Here is an 18,043-nt window from a genome sequence, read left to right as displayed (position 1 = left end):
AAATGTTAATAAACGAAAAGTGGAGACAGTTTGTGTAAATTGTAACTGTACTTACCGTTTACTACCGCTTTTTGATGATCTGGTTGGCAGGTGCGGAGTGTGGTTTCAATTATAGTCTTTTGATACGATCGAAGTTTATTAGCATGGTCCACGACAAGCTCAATGTATGGCTTTTAGCTCATACGTGTGGGAATATTTGATCTAGATAGTCAAGGTGCGCAACCTTTAAGATCAACCAAAATGGGCTCATGCACTTATTGGGCGATGAGAATATCCGACCCCATTGTCTGACAAGTAGCATGAATTTTTTTTAGCATGAGACTGCTAAGCCAACTGCTGTCTCCGCCCAATTTTTTTTCTTTTTGCTCGTTTTGGTGCCTCGATCTCTCTGATCTACTACATTCCAACTTGCACTTTTTTTTCTCTCTCCATGGAGGCCAAGTTTGAGAAAATCAGGAAGCAGGTCAACTCCAAATTGGAGAACCAGAAGCTTGTAAGTTTTGTCATAATGTGCGAGCAATTGGGAGCTCTTTCAACTTCGTCAAGCGTTTGGAAACTTACTTTATTGTGTACATTTGCAGTATGCACGGACTTTGATTGCCATTGAAGAGGTTTGCTTGGACACAATATGAATTCTCTTGTACGATTTAGAACTATATATTGATGATTCAATAATAGACGATCCGTGAACAAAATGGTGCACTCTCCCCGGTGGCCTATTTTGGTGCTATTGTAAGTTCTGTTATGCACGTCAACCAGTGAACCGAGAAAAATTAATTCTTTGTGTGTTACTCCGTATCGATCGTATATGCAGATGACAACATTGCAAGCCACAGGAGCCGAAGGTGAAGTGGCGGGTGCACTGGTTTACTTGCTGGATGTTGTATTCCCAGAGTAAGTGCGCTAATGACTTTGAAAGGAGTAGGAGTTATGGTCCAGAGAGGGAGCGCGCTAAACATGGATCTGTTTGTCTATAGTTTGCCCCAATCTGTAGTTCGATCCAAGTTCAACGATGTTATGCCAATCTTGGAGGGTGTCTATGAAATGAATAAGGAGCAGCAACCGGTCGTTCGTTCAATCATTGGCTGTATGCAAGAACTCTTGGCCAACCAGGATGCTTCAGTTTGGGGTATGCCCATGGCAAAGAAGGCATATCAAATGCTGTTGATCCTCAGTGCCAATGCATCGCCCAAGGTAAACAATGTTTGTCAGGAAGAAAAGAAAACGCAGCTGGAAATACTAAACGAGAAGAGGGAACCGTACAACAGGCTCGCAAAGCTGCTCAAGACGCCGTTCGAAACATTTTGTCTCGTTCACCACCACCCTGCACTGTCCACCCCGCAGCCAACGGCACAGCCGAATTCATATTGCGCGTTTTGCAGGAAACGACAAAGAATGATCAGCATGCCACTCAACAGATTTTGGCTCTTTTGCAATCGATTGTTCCCTATTGGCCACCCAATCAATTCTCGGTGTTGTGCCAATCGTTGCTCCAGCTCCCAAAGTTCAATAACATCTTCCTCACCAAGGCAACCTTTGAAGTTTTTGAAACTCTTTTTGATGCCCAGGAAACTGATATCGATGAGCCCAAGTTTGCTGCATTGTTACGGGTACGTGTGATGTTGTTTACTGTTACATAGGGTACGCGAGCTTTAAAACTGACATTTCAATGTGTCTTCCATAGTCGATCTGTGATATGAAACCTGCAGCTGTCGATGATCGATTGCTGCCAACTTGGCTCATGATTATCAGCAAGGCATACCCCGCCTATGCAAAGTAAGTGTCATTTCCGCAACGTGCATCAGTTGGAAAGAGAGGAAAAAAAAGAGTAGATGGAGTTGACATGTGTTTGTCCGTTCTTTGGTTTTAGGATCAACGCAGGTCAATGTGGTGCCGATATCGCTACTGTTTTTACCGTCATTTTCAATGATTTCCAACAAGAGTCCCGCAGCTACAAATCCATCGTCAACTGTCTTATCGCACTGCTCGATTACTGTGTTACGGACGATATGGTTGCTCAAGCAAGCCAAGGCGTTGAGAATGGCGTGACGCAAATCGTATCTGTCGTCGAAAGCGGTTTGGGTGTACATTTCCAACCTGCTTGGGTTCAAGTGATGAGCGTGCAGCAAGCCTTGTTCAAGCGTCTGCACTTTGCTTCTTCCCCCTTGATGAATGGATGTGTCGCACTTTTGGGTGAGCTGCGTTTGGCACCAGCTGAATCGTACAAGGAACAGTTGGACAAGACTTTGGGTGCTGCTATTGCAACCATGGGCCCCGAGAACTTTTTATCGATTCTACCCCTCAACCTTGAAGGCGAAGGTGTCGGCCGTGCCTTTTTGTTGCCTCTCCTCAAGACATACATTACCAACACCAACCTGTCGTACTTTGTCAATGTGTTGATTCCTCTTGGCGATCGTTTGGCTGAAAAGGGACAGTTGGCTACAGGTCGCGAAATGGCGTTGCAGGCTAAGGTTTACGAGACACTTGTCAACCAGATTTGGAGTCTTGCGCCCGGCTTTTGCGACCTTCCCAAGGATTTGTGTGAGGCATTCAACGACAGCATCGCCGAACGATTTAGCTCGTTGCTTTACTCTCAACCCGAGTTGCGACCCACCGTTGCCCAATCGCTGCAGTTTTTGGTCGAAAAGAACCAAGCTCTCGTTCGTTCGGCTGCTAGTGACGAAGATTTGCAAAAGGCCTATGGCGTAAGCAAGACCCAAGCCAACGAGAATTTGAAGCACATGAGCAAGTTCTCTGTCAACTACTTGGCTGTATTCTTCAACGTCTACAGTCAGATTGCCTCCGCGTTCCGTGGTTTCTTGGCTGAAGTCGTCAAGAGCTACTTGAGCATCGCTACCCCTCAAGACGTTAACTCGACTTTCAAAAAGGTCTTGGGTCTCTTGTCGCAAGCATTGGAATCCGGCGCTTCCGCTGCTCCTGCAAACGACCCTTCAATGCCTCCACCCATGTCTCACACCATGTTGGACCTTGCTGTGGTCATGATTCCTTATTTGGATGCTGAATCCGTAGAATTGCTGTACAATGGCACTGTCACTTCCTTGCTTGCCAAAGAAAACGAGCCTCCTTTGCAAAAGAAGGGCTACAAGATCCTCAAGCATTTGATCGACTCGCCAAATGGCCGTCAAGTTGCCTTGAACCATATTGACGAATTACAGGCCAAGGTTTTGGAAGCTACAGCATCATGTACCGTCTCGGCTCGCAAAGACCGTATCAAGGCATTGCTTGCTATCGTTCAAATTCTCCCATCCAGCGACTTGCACTTTATCCCTGCTATCTTGTCAGAAACTGTCATTAGCTCCAAGGACAGCAACGAAAAGACTCGTAATGTTGCTTTCAGTTTACTCGTCGAGATGGGCGAAAAGATGAAGCAGGGTGGTGTTGTCAAAAACAGCAAACTGGAAGGTTTGGACGAAGCTGTTCCTGATGGTAAGTTGAGTCAGAAAAGTTATAATTGAAGAAGATGGAATATCTTTGAAATTAACTAAATTATTATTCAGCTCCTGCCTCTATTGGCGAGTATTTTACCATGGTCACTGCTGGTTTGGCGGGTACAACCGCGCACATGATTGCTGCTACAATTACCGCCATGTCACGTATCTTTTTCGAATTTAAGGGTAAGGAACAAATAATCTGCTTTTATCTGTGCCAAACTTGAATTGTCGCCTCTAAACTCTGTGGTTTACACAGATGAAATCTCCCCTGATTTGGCTTTGGAATTGATGCAGACGATCAACGTCTTTGTTGCTGCCAACAACCGTGAAATTGTGCGTGCCGCTTTGGGTTATGCCAAGGTGTGCATTGTCGTGCTGGATGACAGCTTGGTAGGCCCTGAACTTGTAAATATTGTGGACAGCCTGCTTAAGTGCAGCCATCAAACGCGCAACCACTTCAAGCCAAAGATCAGACACATCTTTGAGCGCCTAATCCGACGATTCGGGTAAATACATCTAGTTGTTGCCGTCATCATTCTAGGAAGGGTGAAACTAATCTATTGACAAAAAAATAGATATGACCGTGTATCAGAGGCTGTGCCTCAAGAAGATAAAAAGCTGATCAGCAACATTCAAAAGCGTCGCATGCGTGCCAAGAGAAAGAAAGCGACCGCTGCTGCCGGTGGTGAAGAAAGCAGCGACGAAGAAGACAATGCTGCTCGTGCATCTGCCAAGAAGGTCGGTGCTGGTTTCCACGACGCATACGAAGAAGTCTTGTATGGCAGTGAAAGTGAATTGGAAGGCTCGGACGATGATGAAGACAACGAGATGATTTCCAACGTCAAGGCAGCACTTGCCTCGAAGAACGGTGCCACCAACAACAAGAAATCACACAAACAAGATGCAGACACGTTTATCCGTGAAGGTGCCGATGACACACCATTGGATTTCTTGGATCGCTCTGCCTTGGCTCGCATTACTTCTACCAAACCACAACAAAAGAAGAAGCAAAACCTGGCCAAGTCTGCACAGTATGACGATGAAGGTCGTATGGTGTTCAACGAGCCGGGAGATGCAGGCAATAGCGATGGTGATGATGATGAAGAGGAAGAAGATTTCTACATGCAAGCACAAAAAAGTGCGGATGGATTTGTTCGTAACGAGCAAAACAAGATCAAGTTCAAAAAGGGCGGTAAGGACGCAGATGATGATGATGACGCCATGGATGTCGATGGTGAAAACAAGCGGAAAAAGAAGCGCGCTGCCAAGCAGCAATACGAACTTATCGGCAAGGAGTATCGATCCAAACGAGCCGGCGGTGATGTCAAATCCAAGAACAAGGCTGATCCATACGCATACATGCCACTTGGAAAGGTCATCAAGAAGAAGGGTCGAAGCAAAGGACCCAGGGTCACATTTACCGGCCGAGTCAAGCGATAGACCATCCCCATCATCCATCATCACAAACAAGAAAAGTTTTCTTATTCCTTTCATTTGTAATATCTCTCTTTCTTTTTCCCTTCCTAGTTGTTGCAATGCATTATCATCATTACTCTAGTCTCCATCCACTTCCTTTTCTTATAACTTTTTTCATTTAGAATAAGCTTTTGTACATGTATATCTTCTTCCTTTCATTATGATGCAGCAGTAGTTAGAAACGACTTAAGCCAGGTTACTTGTTGAATGTCGGTATGGGAGGCAATTTTTTGGTATGCTGATTGTAGAGGATGTTAAATAGTGAAAGTGAGTAAGAGATATTAGTCAGGTGCATAAATGTTGTCAAAGAGTACCTTGTTCAGATTGATCGAGGTAATGCAATGCTGTTTCCACTTGTTCGTCTTCAATAAGTGCCTTTGAATATGCAAAGTGGAGATCCGCCTGTAGTTTTAGAGACCCATGTGCCAGTACCTGTGTTTTTTTAACGAAGTTAAAGCAAAGTATTATGACTTGATAGTCGGCGTTGCTCTTTAGTAATAGATACCTGCGGAAGCATGCTTTCGAGCATATAAATAGCAGTTTTTGGTTTGGCTTGTTCAAGATACGCTTCTGCCAATTTAATGGCTGATGTAAAGTATCTGTCAAAGTCACATGCTCTACTGCTCATGTCCAGCGCCTTTCGAAGCCATTCCATCGCACCGTCGACATCGCCTCGATCCTTTTATTAATTTTAAATAAAAGAAGGGAGTGTATAAGAGGATTACAGTTCAAAAACGATCTGATAACAAGACAGCATGTAGAATAGGGTTTGATTCTCTTACCAAATCGATCCGTCCCCAATCAGTCATTACTTGTGCGAGTTGTGATGGATGATTAGACCTTTTGAGCACATCGTAGCACTTTTGTAGAAGCAGACAAGCCTGATAATACGTGTGTTAGTCTTTCCAAAGCATAATCCCAACGATGTCCTGCGTATCTGGATTAAATCGTACCTCCTCCGGGTGTTTTTCTCTGTATTTCTGTTCTGCAAATCGCCCAAGTGCCTCGAACCGATCTTCTGACATTTGTGGTTGGATGTACACCATCAAATCTTCCTGAGAGGCAAGATCTTGATGCTGTTTTCTAAATTGTCATAAAAATACCTTATCAGAACATGTCATCCACTCTTGCCAGAAAATATAGAAAATTGCAAAGAAAGATACATACGTTTGCTTTGCCAATAAATGCTTGTAGCGACATAACGCTTGCTTCCATGTCAGCAATTGCACGCTTTGATCTGAGTATTTCCTTCCAAATTGTTCGAGCAGCTGGACAGCCTTGTCATATTCGCCTACTGAAGCATGCTTTTTCCCCCACGATAGTAGTGAGATTTTTGACAAATACTTTCTTTGCAAGTTATCCAGCTTACCATATTTGCAGCAAGCACAAATGTCTTCTCAACGCTATCAATGTCACCTTCAGTTATATCAAGTGCAATATCCAGATAGACCTTGGACTGTACCCGATCGCCTGACAAAAAAAAAGAGAAATACAATCAGTATTTAACTCGCTGTAATAATTATAAAAAATGGCTGCTGAATTCAGGTTTCACTATATACCATAAAAGTCCCACACAACGGCCTTCGTCAGATATTCCAGCTTGTTCAAGTATTCAATACTTCCAGCAGATCCTCGTATGGTGCTACTATGAATAGCTTCGAATACATTGCTAGCCGAGTCACCCTATTTTATCAATTCTTTGCTGTTAGGAAAATGGTATCTTTTTTGGAGTTGGAATACCGAATGTTTCGGATGCTACATACCCGACGTATCATTTCTCTGGCCCGCGATAGTTTATCTAAACACTCGAGATATACGACATTTGGATTCGACTCGTCTGCTAAGCTATACGTCGGATATTGATCGGCAAGTGACGAATTGGTTCCTTTGATGAAACGTATCCAGCTATATAGAAGATTATAGTGAGTCTTTTTTCTACAAATCATATCATCTACAGAACACTGCATTCTGTTCTGTAATACCTGAGAACCTCGTTTAAACAGTTTTCATCGTGATTCTCTCGTGCAATGTCTAGTGCTTCATTCAGTGCCTGGTACGAAAGGAGGCACAAAAGAGAATGATTAATCAGGTGTATAACTCTATTTTTTTTCGGTAGAAGGGCTTGAGCAGAGAAGAAACATACTGCAAGTGCTTGTTGTGCATGACCAAACTTGGCTTCGAGAACTCCCAAGCTGAGAAGTGCATATTGGTACATGGGCCTGATGACAACAATAATAGTGGGTAACCAATTCATTACTCGTCAGACAACCTTTATATGCGTATATAAAAAATTAATCCTTACGTTTCTGTGCTCAGTAAGCAATAATCGAAAAATCGATGTAAACTTGTCAGCGCACCTTGGTATTCGCCAGTTCGAATGTAATTATAGAAGCTAATATCATTACAAGGTCAGCAAGGTTTGTCGCTTCGTGAAGACGAGATGTGGCCGTTATCTTTACCGCACTTGATCAATCTTGCGAATATCGGGTGCATGAGATTGCAAAAAGTCGAGATAGTTGTGTAGAACGGCAGGCGGAATCTCGCTAGTACCAGTTTCTAAACAGCGTCATGTTATGCAAAAACTGGTTAAGCACAAACGTACAAATGGTGTTATCATCTACGTATTTTTGAAAAACGGATACTGCATACTTTCGATCTTTTCGGCTTCCGTTGTCAAGAATCGATCCACATTGTGATCTGAAAACCACCACCCTAAACAGATCACCACAGTAACAACATATCATAAGCTGAGCGACAACATATATTGTGTGTAATCATGCGACCAGAAAACAATTTATACCATCCTGCTTGAGTTTTCCTTCATCCTTGGATGCAAGCACAGAAGGTTTTTTGATCAGTATAGACCCCATATCAGTATCCATAGAACGTGCGTTGTTGGCCATCACATAGTGTTGGAAGATTGTGAACAGTTCGGTACGTTGTTGCATGGATGATTTGGAGAACTCCAAGCGACATCGACGTACAAAGATTCCAAAGAGACTCGTTTTATCCAGTATAGCAATATCTGCTGGGTCCATCTGTATAGAAAAGCGTATTCAGTAACAATACTTCCCCACGACTATATTTAAAATGATTGGATTTTGTGCTATAATACCATGTTGTCTCTTTCCTCCAGAATCTCGATTAGAGCTGTTTAGAGAAATTGATCACTTTTAGTGTACTTTCACAACCACTACTAGTACAGTAAATGGCTAAAAGAAATATTGCAAACTACAAGATAGGAATTGGAACAAGGTATATGGCTTGTCAATAGCGACAATCTATATAGAGTAACACAGCATATTTAGCTCTCTTTTTTTTTCACCTACTATTTCATTATTTCCATATTTACACTTGAACGGATCGCTTCCACCAGTTCTTCAGTGAATTCTTTGAATTCACTGAGTACTTGTTCGAGATTATATTCAGGTTGTGTGTCACATGTCTACAGAGAAATTGTTTGGTGTTCGTGAATACAAACGCGGTAGGCGCGTTTATAAAATACGCGATCTATTTTGAAAAGAAGAAAGCTGACCTCAATGCTGTCGAGAATAAATCCAACAAGTTTAGGATTGACAGCTGGCGGTAATTCATAATGACAGAATTTGTTAATAAGGATCAGAATGACTATTTTAAAAGGGGTAAGGTATCGGGTGCGAATGACGCATTGAGACAGCATGTTCAATGCAGTAGTAATAGTGGTAGTAATTAAGTAGACAGCTTGTCTCCGGCTTCTCTGTCTCTTTTCCCAAAGGAGTAAGATTTCCCAGCATTTTTTTTTTTTTTTTTGATTTTTGACCAGCAAATATAAAAATTTATTTTAAAGACACATAAAAAGATTAGGCAATAATATTACAGAAAAACAAAAGGCAAAGTTACTAATTAGTACAGAAGAAACAAATAAATAATAAAGACTTTAATGCTGTTGATCTTGTTCGACCTTGCGACATTCTGGGCACTTGGAACCTTCTTCTTGCCCAGCCGGCAACGACCCGGGATCGACAATACTATAGATGATATTGTGCTTGTCACACTTGCGAAAACATCGCTCGCAAAAGTCGTCTGGATCCGTGGTCAAGGCTCGATTACAATGAGGGCAGTTTCTTCGGCATGATTCGCATTGCCATCCAGGGCCTAGTGGTCGTCCGCATTCGCCGCAGGTAGCTTCTGTCTCTTCATCTTCAAAATCTTCGTAATCGGTTGTTGTAGGTGTTGTGTTGGAAGGTGATGTTGCAGAAGAAGAGTTGGTATTGTTGTTATTAGGGGCAGGTGGGATGCTGTTGTTACTGTTTCTAGCAGAGGAACATGTTGATGATGACAGGTCGTTGCGGTAGCACCGCGCCGCCGAAGTTGGTGAGGATGGATAGTCACGGATATACTGTATCAGTGGTGGATCAAAGACAGGCATAAATGTAAAATGGAGGCATCAACGGTAGGCCCACAGTAAAGAAAAAAAGTGCAAAGAATAAATCTAGACCCTGTAAAACTGCACCCTGAATGAGCTATATATATATACACAATATATATCTATCTACAGGCTTTACCAGGTTTATACATGGAAATCTTGTCTCAAAATCCCCGCTTAGTGATCCCGTCGGGATATCATTTTTTGTTTCTACATGGAAGTACCTAGCCTGGATGGAAAGGTACTTCTCCTTTCCATGCAAGATTATGTCTTATACTCATCAATTTAAGAGCTCTAGAGCTCAATTTTACTACCTCTATGGTTCCTTTGTTCATCAGGCACCCTTAGTAATCGAACACAATATGTTTCTTCTCTTCATCCGACCTTTTTTTCCATCATTTACTACTATCATTACTGTACACAACCAAAAACGAAGCGACAAGAGAGACATATAGCGGTTTTATTGTACAGCTAAAATACCATGTCAATCAGCTGTAATCGTAGTACTAAACATTTGCCACTTCCACATAGTGTACGATATCATTTAGGTTCAGAGAAAAAGCACTCGAGGAAAGATGAAGAAATTTAAAAATGGATCTTTTCCACGGAACGCGTCCGTTCCGAAAGTTTCGCGTGGAGCCCAAAAAACGCGTTTCAAATTATGTGCGCGCAAGCGCGTCAGTCAGTCATAGTGTGGTTCCTGCCTTCACTCTCCCATTTTTACCGTACTTTTTTACTTTGCGACATCCACCATGGACGACGAAGTCAACGACATTAAACAAACCAATCGCAATTATATCTTAGCAACTTGTGCTGCTTTGGGTGGATTTGAAGATAAAGAAGTTAGTCCTGGCGAATTCCAAAAGGTGTACATGCTAGGCGATGAAGCCCTTGGCTGTTTGAAGGATTTGAAGCGTGCTATTCGTGCCGAAAGCCAAACACCTTATAAAACGTTTCTGCCTGCCATTGCCGAATTTAATTTGATCGAAACCGATCTTATACCCATTATCTTGCTCCATGCGCGTGATTCGTCCGATCTGGCTGAGCGTTTTATTCTTGCTTGTGGTAAATAAAACGTAACAATATCGAAAAGAACGAAAGAGAAAGGCGCCAAAAATAAGTCTTGCCAATATTCAACGAAATGTGATACCCAACCTAGTTGAATTACTCGTTCCCATGACATGGCCCATACAATACGATGACGAAGAAGATCTTGAGAATTACGACCCAAACTTAGTGGACCGATATCGTCGTTACAAACTTGCTCTTTTAGCGCCACGTGTTTTCGAAGCAATCACAGGCCTAGTAACAGGTCCTCTAAGCATCCCTTACCGGTAAGATAACTCTCCTTCTTTACCATTGACAATGAGGATTTTTGGATGATAAAAATGAAAACTAACTATGCTTATGCACTGTGTAATACAGCGAACGTTCGATTCATGATCAAACAGTGATCCGCCTTGTCCTTTACTTTTTCCGCAATATCACATCTATTCCCGACTTGAATGCTTCACAGGATTCAACAGAAGAAACTCTGCGATTGGCTTATATGCAGGTGCGCATCGAAATTAATAATATAAAGAAGAGAGGTACTATGTATAAAAGGTGTTTCTAATCTATCGACTGTGACTTGGAAAATGCAGCAAAAAACAGTATTACGGTTTCACGAGACAGGGATCATGGATCTGCTACTGGCTATTGCGTCCAATAGTGGTGAGCCGGACGCTGCAGAATGGAATGTCATTGTACTGGAAATCATGTACAATCTATTACGGAATGTGAGCCCCAAGGATGTATTTACCGGTAGCTTTGATGAGGAGGTAAAATTCGCTTCTGGATATGCTTTATAACACAAAAGACACAAACGGGAATGCTAACTATGCTTTTGATAGAATGACAATACCAATATGCTTTCAGACAAACTGGCAAATTTGCTTCGAGAAGAAAATCGAGTCAAGCGGATTAAAACACAAAATCAACCTACGAGACACAATCGATTTGGAGGCAGTTTTGCCATCAAAGGCTGGGTATGTTAGTGAAGAATGATATTTATTGGTAGTCGAGTGCAGAACTAAGGAGAGAAGGAACCCATTAATCATGACGGACACATAATGTCATTTCAGGATGGAAACACTTTGGTGTCGCACAAACCTGATGCTGCATATGCCGATCTTAGTTCACTTCTCAATGTAAATAAAAAGGAAGATCGAAGGGGACAAAAGCGAAAGGAAATGGTAAGTTAATAGGAAGTAAACGAGCAAATTAGCATCAAATCGGGCATTGTTAATTCATGCATTCCATTATTTTCTATGTAGGACGAAATCAATGTGCGCAAGACATATATCAGCAGCATCGCATTGAAGAATTTAAAAGATATGGCACAGACATTTATTGATGCTGTGTTTAATGGTAAATATAAGAAAGTTCCATTCTGAATATTCTCGTTTTAGAAAGTTTCCCCACATAAAAAAGAAACAAATTGATTTAAAAACTTTGATTTTTTCTAATTAGAATTTTATCTGTCATTGATCAAGGATATTGAGCGAGAAGATCCGAAATTTCTCGTCAAGGATCATGTGCACTTTTTCCACACTATGAGATGGTTCTTGGAATATTTTAGTTTCGAAAAGGATGCTGCAAACAGAAAAGCAGAAGAAGAACGACAAAAACAGAAAGAGAAGGATGGCGTATTCAACAATGGTGAATTACTCTTACCACGACGGATGACAACTGATTCCGGCGGGCCCGGTGGTTTGGTTGGTTCATTCGCTGACATAGCAGAAGGAAGTCAACAACAACAACAACAACAACAGCAACAACAGACAGAAGAAGAACAGAATGGAGTTGATTATGATCAAGTGGCAAGTGCTATGGATTTACGAGCGTTTATGGTCTGCTTACGGTGGATGCGAACGGCAATGGATCAAAAAGTAAGGCCCGATAAATCTATGGTTTGCTTGGGTATATTTTGACACTGAAACTAATGCTCTTTGTAGTTATGGTTACACGTTCAAGTTGCTGCGGATAATTTCAGACAGTTGGTAGGTGTTTCGTTGTAGAAGTGAAAAGAATTTTATCGATGGCTGATTCAGAGTTGAAGCTTGTGACAGTGAATGCCATGTCAAAGGCACCACAAGAAGAGTTCCGGGAAGTCGCCGAGTATATCCAAAGCAACATATATCACGAGCACGCCACATTAGACCTCTTTATCGATCTGATCCGCAAGTATAAAAGTCAATCTTATGGGTTAGTTATATGTTCCTTGACTACCGTCGCTACGTACCAGATGTACCTTAAGACGAATGAATATCAGTGAAACTTACGCTAGACGCTATCACTTAGGTATCTCGAGAGTACGGTCAAGCTGACGCATGTGATGTTGAAATTACTCGAGCAATATTCCCAAAAGAATCAAGTGATGTTTGTTCGTAAGAAGAAAAATACCAAGGCAAAAATATCTTCAGATGGACAAGGTGAGCAGCCCCTTTTCTTGTGGTAGCATCTCTGGTATGCAGTGAATCTACAGTGCCCTTCTAACTAACAAAATCCTTTTTTTTTCTAGAGGGATCCGGTGTTGAAGGACGCGCAGCAGAATCAAATGCTGCAGCGTATGGTAGTGGAGACAGCGACGATGAGGAGGATGAACGAGAGCAAGAGTTGGCATACAGAGAGCATATTTTCAAGTTCCAGTCATTTGAAAAGGTAAGAAATGCTTTTGACACTTCCTCAACGGAAAAACCTGTTAAAGTTAACTGGCGCCAAACTTTTAAGAAATACTTTACGTCTGATGTTGTTCGAGTATACTGTGTTCTTCTGGAACGATTTGAAATGCTGTCACCGGAAACCCTGCATTGTATCACAAGCTTATTCCATCGTATCATGGTCAAACGAGAAGTCGAACATGTATTTTTCAAGGTAATAATCAGATAGGTGTTAGTCGAGTGAAATAATTCTCTTGTGCACTAATTAAAACGTATATTTAGATTAACGTTCTGGAGCTTTTCAACCGGATTGTCGGTACTTACCCATCCTTACCGAAAACTAGTGCTATGTCTGAATTAGTACACTTTATACGTTACTGTACTCGACGATTCTTTAAAAAGGCTGAAGAGTACCCTCTGCTCTTTGTAGAAATCTTATTCGCCAACCCGAAAACCAGGAAGGGTTCACGAATTCAATCGTAAATAAATAAAACCTGTAGATACTTTGAAAAACAACACCACCATTACTTCACTACCAGCATTATGTTATTGAGGACTAATGATAAAAATGTTTTTAAAAAAATATTATTTTATGTATGCGATGTATATATTTGTGAAAGAAGGTTTTGTTTGGGATAAATAATGGTAGTATCGTTAAAAGGGAGTCAGAGTCATACTAATCTATTGGAACTTAGTAGCGATTATTGGAGCTGGTTTTAGAAAATGCGACGACGCCAATGATGACAGCGCCAAGGAACGTAATGGCTGCAGGAAGCATCATATCTTGACGAAGCAACGATTTTCGAGGATTGCGGTCATGACGGCTGTGATTATCCTTGGGTTGCTGCTGCATGGATCTTCGTTTGTTTTCTGCCACTTCCAGACCAATCTTGAGCAACACACGATTCCACCCCATGCGTTCAGCCAGTTGCACTGCGCCAATCACATCCGTATCCGAGGTAACAAGCACTTCATCCTTATCGTCATCAACGTAATAGATATGAATTGCGCCGTCGTACTCCCCGGTTAGTTTCTCGTGAACAATCCTGTCGAGCTCGGAAAAGCTGTTATTGGGTGACATGAAGCGATGTGTCTTCCCGCTGGCAGCTGTGAACTTGAATGCAAAAAGGTCTTTGCTGCTGGTAACACGTGATGCTGACATGCTTGAGCGCGCATCGTCATGGTGTGACGAATTACGACGGTTTTCGCTGTGTGCAACCATGCTTGCTGATTCATTGGGTGTGATTTCAGGGAACGGCGACCTCGGTGGCTCTGGAGAAATGGTCGTAGCAGCCACATTTCTCAAGTGCGAGTTTACAGTGGTAGGCTGTGATGACATAGCTGGATCAGAGGTTTGTGATTCATTATCACCGTCACCAAAACTATCCCAGAATCGAGACCACATTGGTCCTGTTGATGTTTGCCAAGTGGCATAAAAGTTAGTATCAAAGGAGGAGCGAGAATAACACAGGAAAAATCGTCGAAAACAAATAGCAGCGAGACGACATACCCTCGCCATCATTTCCTTGTATACTGTGAATTTGCTCTAATGTAGCATAGGTTAATTTTAAGACATCCACTATTCCCAGAATAGCGCCGTCTTCCAGAACGGGCAGGTTTAGATAATGACCATCTACAACAAGTGCAAACAGATTGGTAAATAAACATGCATGCACCACGTACATTACATCCATGATTGTGTTCCTGAATTTGCTCTCAATATCACTATATTTACCGTGCATTCGTCGCAAGGCCTCTAATATGGTGGTGTGTGGAGTTGCCGTATCGGGATGAGGTGTCATCACACGGACAACCGAACATGTATCTGGGTTTAATCCTTGAGCAACGACACGAAGTACCACATCCTTACTGTCGGAATGCATCGGTTCATCAATTAAATTTGAAAGAAGAGTGTATGGTAACTGTATCGAATGATACTTACGTTGTAATGATACCAGAAAGGCCATGCTTATCAACAACGAGCACAGCAGTCGTATGGAAGTCTTTCATCATGCGCGTAACCTCTCGAACGCTCTTTTTGACGCTGACTTCAGCAGGTTTGCTGCCATCCAAGACCGTGTTTAAATCAGGGCAGGACATGCGATCGCGCAGCGTCTCCATGTACTGAACAAGCTGCACCGGGCTGCTGTTCCACTCACGTTCCATGCCCTCCAACGCATCATACAATTTGCGGGATGATCCATAAGCACGTTCCATCTTGTCAAGTGCTTCGTATAAGCACTTTGTTATATCCAGTAAGCCAAAGATATCGCCTTCCTCGTTGCATACAGGCTGCAAAGACAGATACATAATTTCGTTATTTTTAGCCTCCCGCATATCTTGCATAACGTGGATGTTTCTTTAAGTAAGAATATCACGTACCAAATGGCGGAATCCACGAGCAACCATGAGATTCAAGGCATCTGTTGCTGAAGTATCAGAGGTGACACACATCGGTCCTTTTGTCATGATCTGCGCAACACTCGTCGCTCTATAGTAAACCGAATCGTTGCAGCACGTGGTTTTTGTTAGCAAATCCAATGTGACCCATTCACGTTTTCGAGATAGATATCGTTGTATATATATATATATCACATTACCGAGCATCGAGTGATTCCGCAACGACACGGTATGCCAAGTCCTTTGCCTGAAAGAAACATATGAATTTTTTCCCGTGTGTGTCAGCTCCTTGCAACGAAAATACTGCGCCTGATCGCCATATCTCAGGGGAAGGAGGAATGCGACAAGCAGCTCCACCCACGAATACGCAATTATAGGAAAAAAATCCCCTAACGTACCGTAAAGATACCACTTAAATGATCCTCTTCGTCCACTACCAACACACAGTCGCTTCGTTTTGCGGCCATAAGCTGAGCAGCTTCAATCACCAACATCCGCTCGGATACGGTCAATGCTTGCATAGGTTTCAAAGCAGACACGGTGCCTGCAACTTGTTTGCTACGATTATGTCGCAATCGACTCGATCCTGATTTCTTTCTAGACAATTCATTTTCTAGTTTTTTACGGATTGCCTGTTATATAGCGTTCAGAGAAAAAGTCGTACGAAAAAATTATTATGTCAGAACAATAACACCAGTGATAAAAATATGTAACAATAGAAACAAAGAGAACAAAAGAAAAAAGTAGCACGATCTTATGCACTTGCCTCGTCCTTTCTAGATTGCCGTTTCCGACTGGCAATGTCTGCGTTCTCTGAGGAACGCATTGATGCGGAGGAAGGAATCCTTGTATTGGGCTTCGTCATGAACGTAATAAAAGAGAAAAGTAGGGAGGAAGGAGTGAAAGAGAAAATAAAAGAAAGAGGCTCGTGCCACCTTGTCCAACCGGCTTTTTCGGAAGCAGAAAACCTTCTTTCTGTGGAATAACAATAATGAAGTGTAAACTGTACGACTTTGTTACTATGTGCGTGCATATACACATCGTTTAGGTCCTTTGCTTCAGTCACCACGCTATTCACCATTATGCAGCTGTAATGAGATGGTTGCTGAACAAGTAATCGCTTTATATTCAGGTGGTAGCTACATGATACAAGTATGTATAAAGCAGGCGACGACAGATAATTTGATCTGGTTTACGATGCCCCTGATCATAGAAAAAGGATGCACCTGTCACTTTTTGCCATTGGTTACTCCACCATAGCAGCACTCCAGATCATCGCTTGTGATCTAAAGGGGCTGCTTGCTAACTCTGTGTATAGACTTTTGACACGTTCAAATGTATAATAGGGCACGTACATAATATGCATAATCACCAGAATTGATGGTTTGGACTAATTAACAAGTCAGCTCTTAACTTCCCACTTACATAACAGAGCCCTGTATAAAACAGTCTGCTGTGCGATTCTGCAGCGAATGTAAGTTTCATAGGACGACATAAAGGTTAACAAACACTCTTTTTCTCGCGTCACACCGATATGAATTGTCGGCCTGTTTGCAGAGGTCTTTGGATTTTTTAAAGATTACGAAAATTCCAACTTTATGATGGCTCGCGGATTACTGCGCGAGCGAATGCGCGAATTATCAGGGCGCAGTCAGGAGCATACAACCAGTCTAAATAATCTGATTTCAGATGAACTTAACTTACTCAATTTCGCTTCAACAGCTCATCAACTGGCTAAAAAAATTGAAAGGGGTTTACAAGGCGCGTAAAAAAGTGGTCGAGCTGGCGTCCACAATGGCAGCGAGCTACGTACGCGTGAGCGAGCTCCATTCAATGCGCTGTAGCTACAGCCACATGCTTAGTATATATAAGCGAGGGTTCTCGACTATTCAAGCGACAACGCCCGAACATTACAAGAACAGCAGTTTCAAGCAGCACAAGCAAGGCTTGCTCAACGCATTGGTATCATTGGACGCGTACATAAAAGCCAAGTAAAACACAGTAGAAGTTAGGTGGGTCGTAATTTATACCAAAAGGGACTACATGTTAAGCCAAGTGGGACGTAATGCACAGTAAATGGTGCTCTTAACGTATATAAAAAGCAACTGCAAAAGAGTAGGACTTTTCTCTCGGGCTTTTTTATAACATCATTAATTTGGAAACGGCAAGAAGTGTGCAAAGAGACGATCAGAGACACAATGTGAATTTTGCTGTGAAAACAGGCAACAGTAGGGGTAAATTCGCTGTGTCTCTCTTTTCTTTTTTATTATCACATAACGAAGGCTCAAGCATAACGTACGCAAATCATCAAGGAAGCAAAGGTAGTCTAGCAACGCAGATCTTCCTTTTTTGGATAGTGACGAAGTTACGCGTGTATCAAACCTTGAACGTTCCAACAGCTTTCCCCTGAAACGAAAACTTTGTAGAGTGAAAGCGCACTGTGACGCAACGATTTGGCCAATCGACTTTGCACGCGAAATGCACAAAGGGATGGCGAGTGAACAAGGTGATCAATGGAGCAACGAAATTACGCGCAAAAGTGTCAAAAGTTGTAGCAAGTCATCGTTTGTAGTGTTATTTTTCTGATCGTCCCAATGGATCTTGAACGC

At 42.2% G+C, this 18,043-nt stretch overlaps 5 protein-coding genes across 5 annotated transcripts; 2 read left to right on the top strand and 3 right to left on the bottom strand.

Moving 5' to 3' along the window:
• Positions 1 to 358: 358 nt before the first annotated feature.
• BDB00DRAFT_521575 (NUC173 domain-containing protein) lies at positions 359 to 5,062 on the top strand. Its single transcript, XM_053117712.1, has 11 exons — positions 359 to 493; positions 582 to 611; positions 679 to 732; positions 815 to 894; positions 978 to 1,194; positions 1,269 to 1,610; positions 1,685 to 1,776; positions 1,871 to 3,447; positions 3,519 to 3,635; positions 3,709 to 3,958; positions 4,028 to 5,062. Exons 1-11 carry the CDS (start codon positions 431 to 433, stop codon positions 4,890 to 4,892), a joined length of 3,687 nt encoding a protein of 1,228 aa, XP_052977227.1. The 5' UTR covers positions 359 to 430; the 3' UTR covers positions 4,893 to 5,062.
• Positions 4,990 to 8,689, bottom strand: BDB00DRAFT_521591 (anaphase-promoting complex subunit 5-domain-containing protein). Its single transcript, XM_053117713.1, has 19 exons — positions 8,464 to 8,689; positions 8,281 to 8,373; positions 8,164 to 8,209; positions 8,044 to 8,078; positions 7,729 to 7,966; positions 7,578 to 7,640; positions 7,388 to 7,484; positions 7,231 to 7,320; positions 7,072 to 7,147; positions 6,911 to 6,978; positions 6,692 to 6,833; positions 6,488 to 6,611; positions 6,298 to 6,398; positions 6,096 to 6,232; positions 5,882 to 6,011; positions 5,711 to 5,809; positions 5,434 to 5,607; positions 5,243 to 5,360; positions 4,990 to 5,166 (listed from the first exon to the last, which is right to left on the bottom strand). Exons 1-19 carry the CDS (start codon positions 8,605 to 8,607, stop codon positions 5,087 to 5,089), a joined length of 2,055 nt encoding a protein of 684 aa, XP_052977226.1. The 5' UTR covers positions 8,608 to 8,689; the 3' UTR covers positions 4,990 to 5,086.
• A 40-nt stretch (positions 8,690 to 8,729) lies between these two features.
• On the bottom strand, positions 8,730 to 9,384 carry BDB00DRAFT_835308 (uncharacterized protein). The gene has a single exon (XM_053124398.1). The coding sequence runs from the start codon at positions 9,334 to 9,336 to the stop codon at positions 8,845 to 8,847; it is 492 nt and encodes a 163-aa protein (XP_052977225.1). The 5' UTR covers positions 9,337 to 9,384; the 3' UTR covers positions 8,730 to 8,844.
• Positions 9,385 to 10,028: 644 nt separating this feature from the next.
• On the top strand, positions 10,029 to 13,573 carry BDB00DRAFT_521560 (timeless protein-domain-containing protein). Its single transcript, XM_053117711.1, has 14 exons — positions 10,029 to 10,398; positions 10,493 to 10,667; positions 10,759 to 10,888; positions 10,977 to 11,153; positions 11,226 to 11,360; positions 11,457 to 11,567; positions 11,649 to 11,742; positions 11,845 to 12,263; positions 12,330 to 12,374; positions 12,434 to 12,558; positions 12,676 to 12,806; positions 12,896 to 13,035; positions 13,105 to 13,248; positions 13,317 to 13,573. Exons 1-14 carry the CDS (start codon positions 10,086 to 10,088, stop codon positions 13,515 to 13,517), a joined length of 2,340 nt encoding a protein of 779 aa, XP_052977224.1. The 5' UTR covers positions 10,029 to 10,085; the 3' UTR covers positions 13,518 to 13,573.
• A 33-nt stretch (positions 13,574 to 13,606) lies between these two features.
• BDB00DRAFT_835303 (uncharacterized protein) lies at positions 13,607 to 16,363 on the bottom strand. Its single transcript, XM_053124397.1, has 8 exons — positions 16,201 to 16,363; positions 15,833 to 16,066; positions 15,635 to 15,681; positions 15,417 to 15,525; positions 14,977 to 15,326; positions 14,770 to 14,903; positions 14,545 to 14,667; positions 13,607 to 14,444 (listed from the first exon to the last, which is right to left on the bottom strand). The coding sequence occupies exons 1-8, from the start codon at positions 16,297 to 16,299 to the stop codon at positions 13,726 to 13,728; spliced, it is 1,815 nt and encodes a 604-aa protein (XP_052977223.1). The 5' UTR covers positions 16,300 to 16,363; the 3' UTR covers positions 13,607 to 13,725.
• Between the last annotated feature and the right edge of the window lie 1,680 nt (positions 16,364 to 18,043).

This window comes from Zychaea mexicana (genome assembly GCF_025766255.1).
Source record: "Zychaea mexicana strain RSA 1403 chromosome Unknown BDB00scaffold_64, whole genome shotgun sequence".
NCBI lineage: Eukaryota > Fungi > Mucoromycota > Mucoromycetes > Mucorales > Lichtheimiaceae > Zychaea > Zychaea mexicana.
The sequence above is the reverse complement of the archived record's forward strand: the minus strand, read 5'-3'. Positions and strand labels throughout refer to the sequence as shown.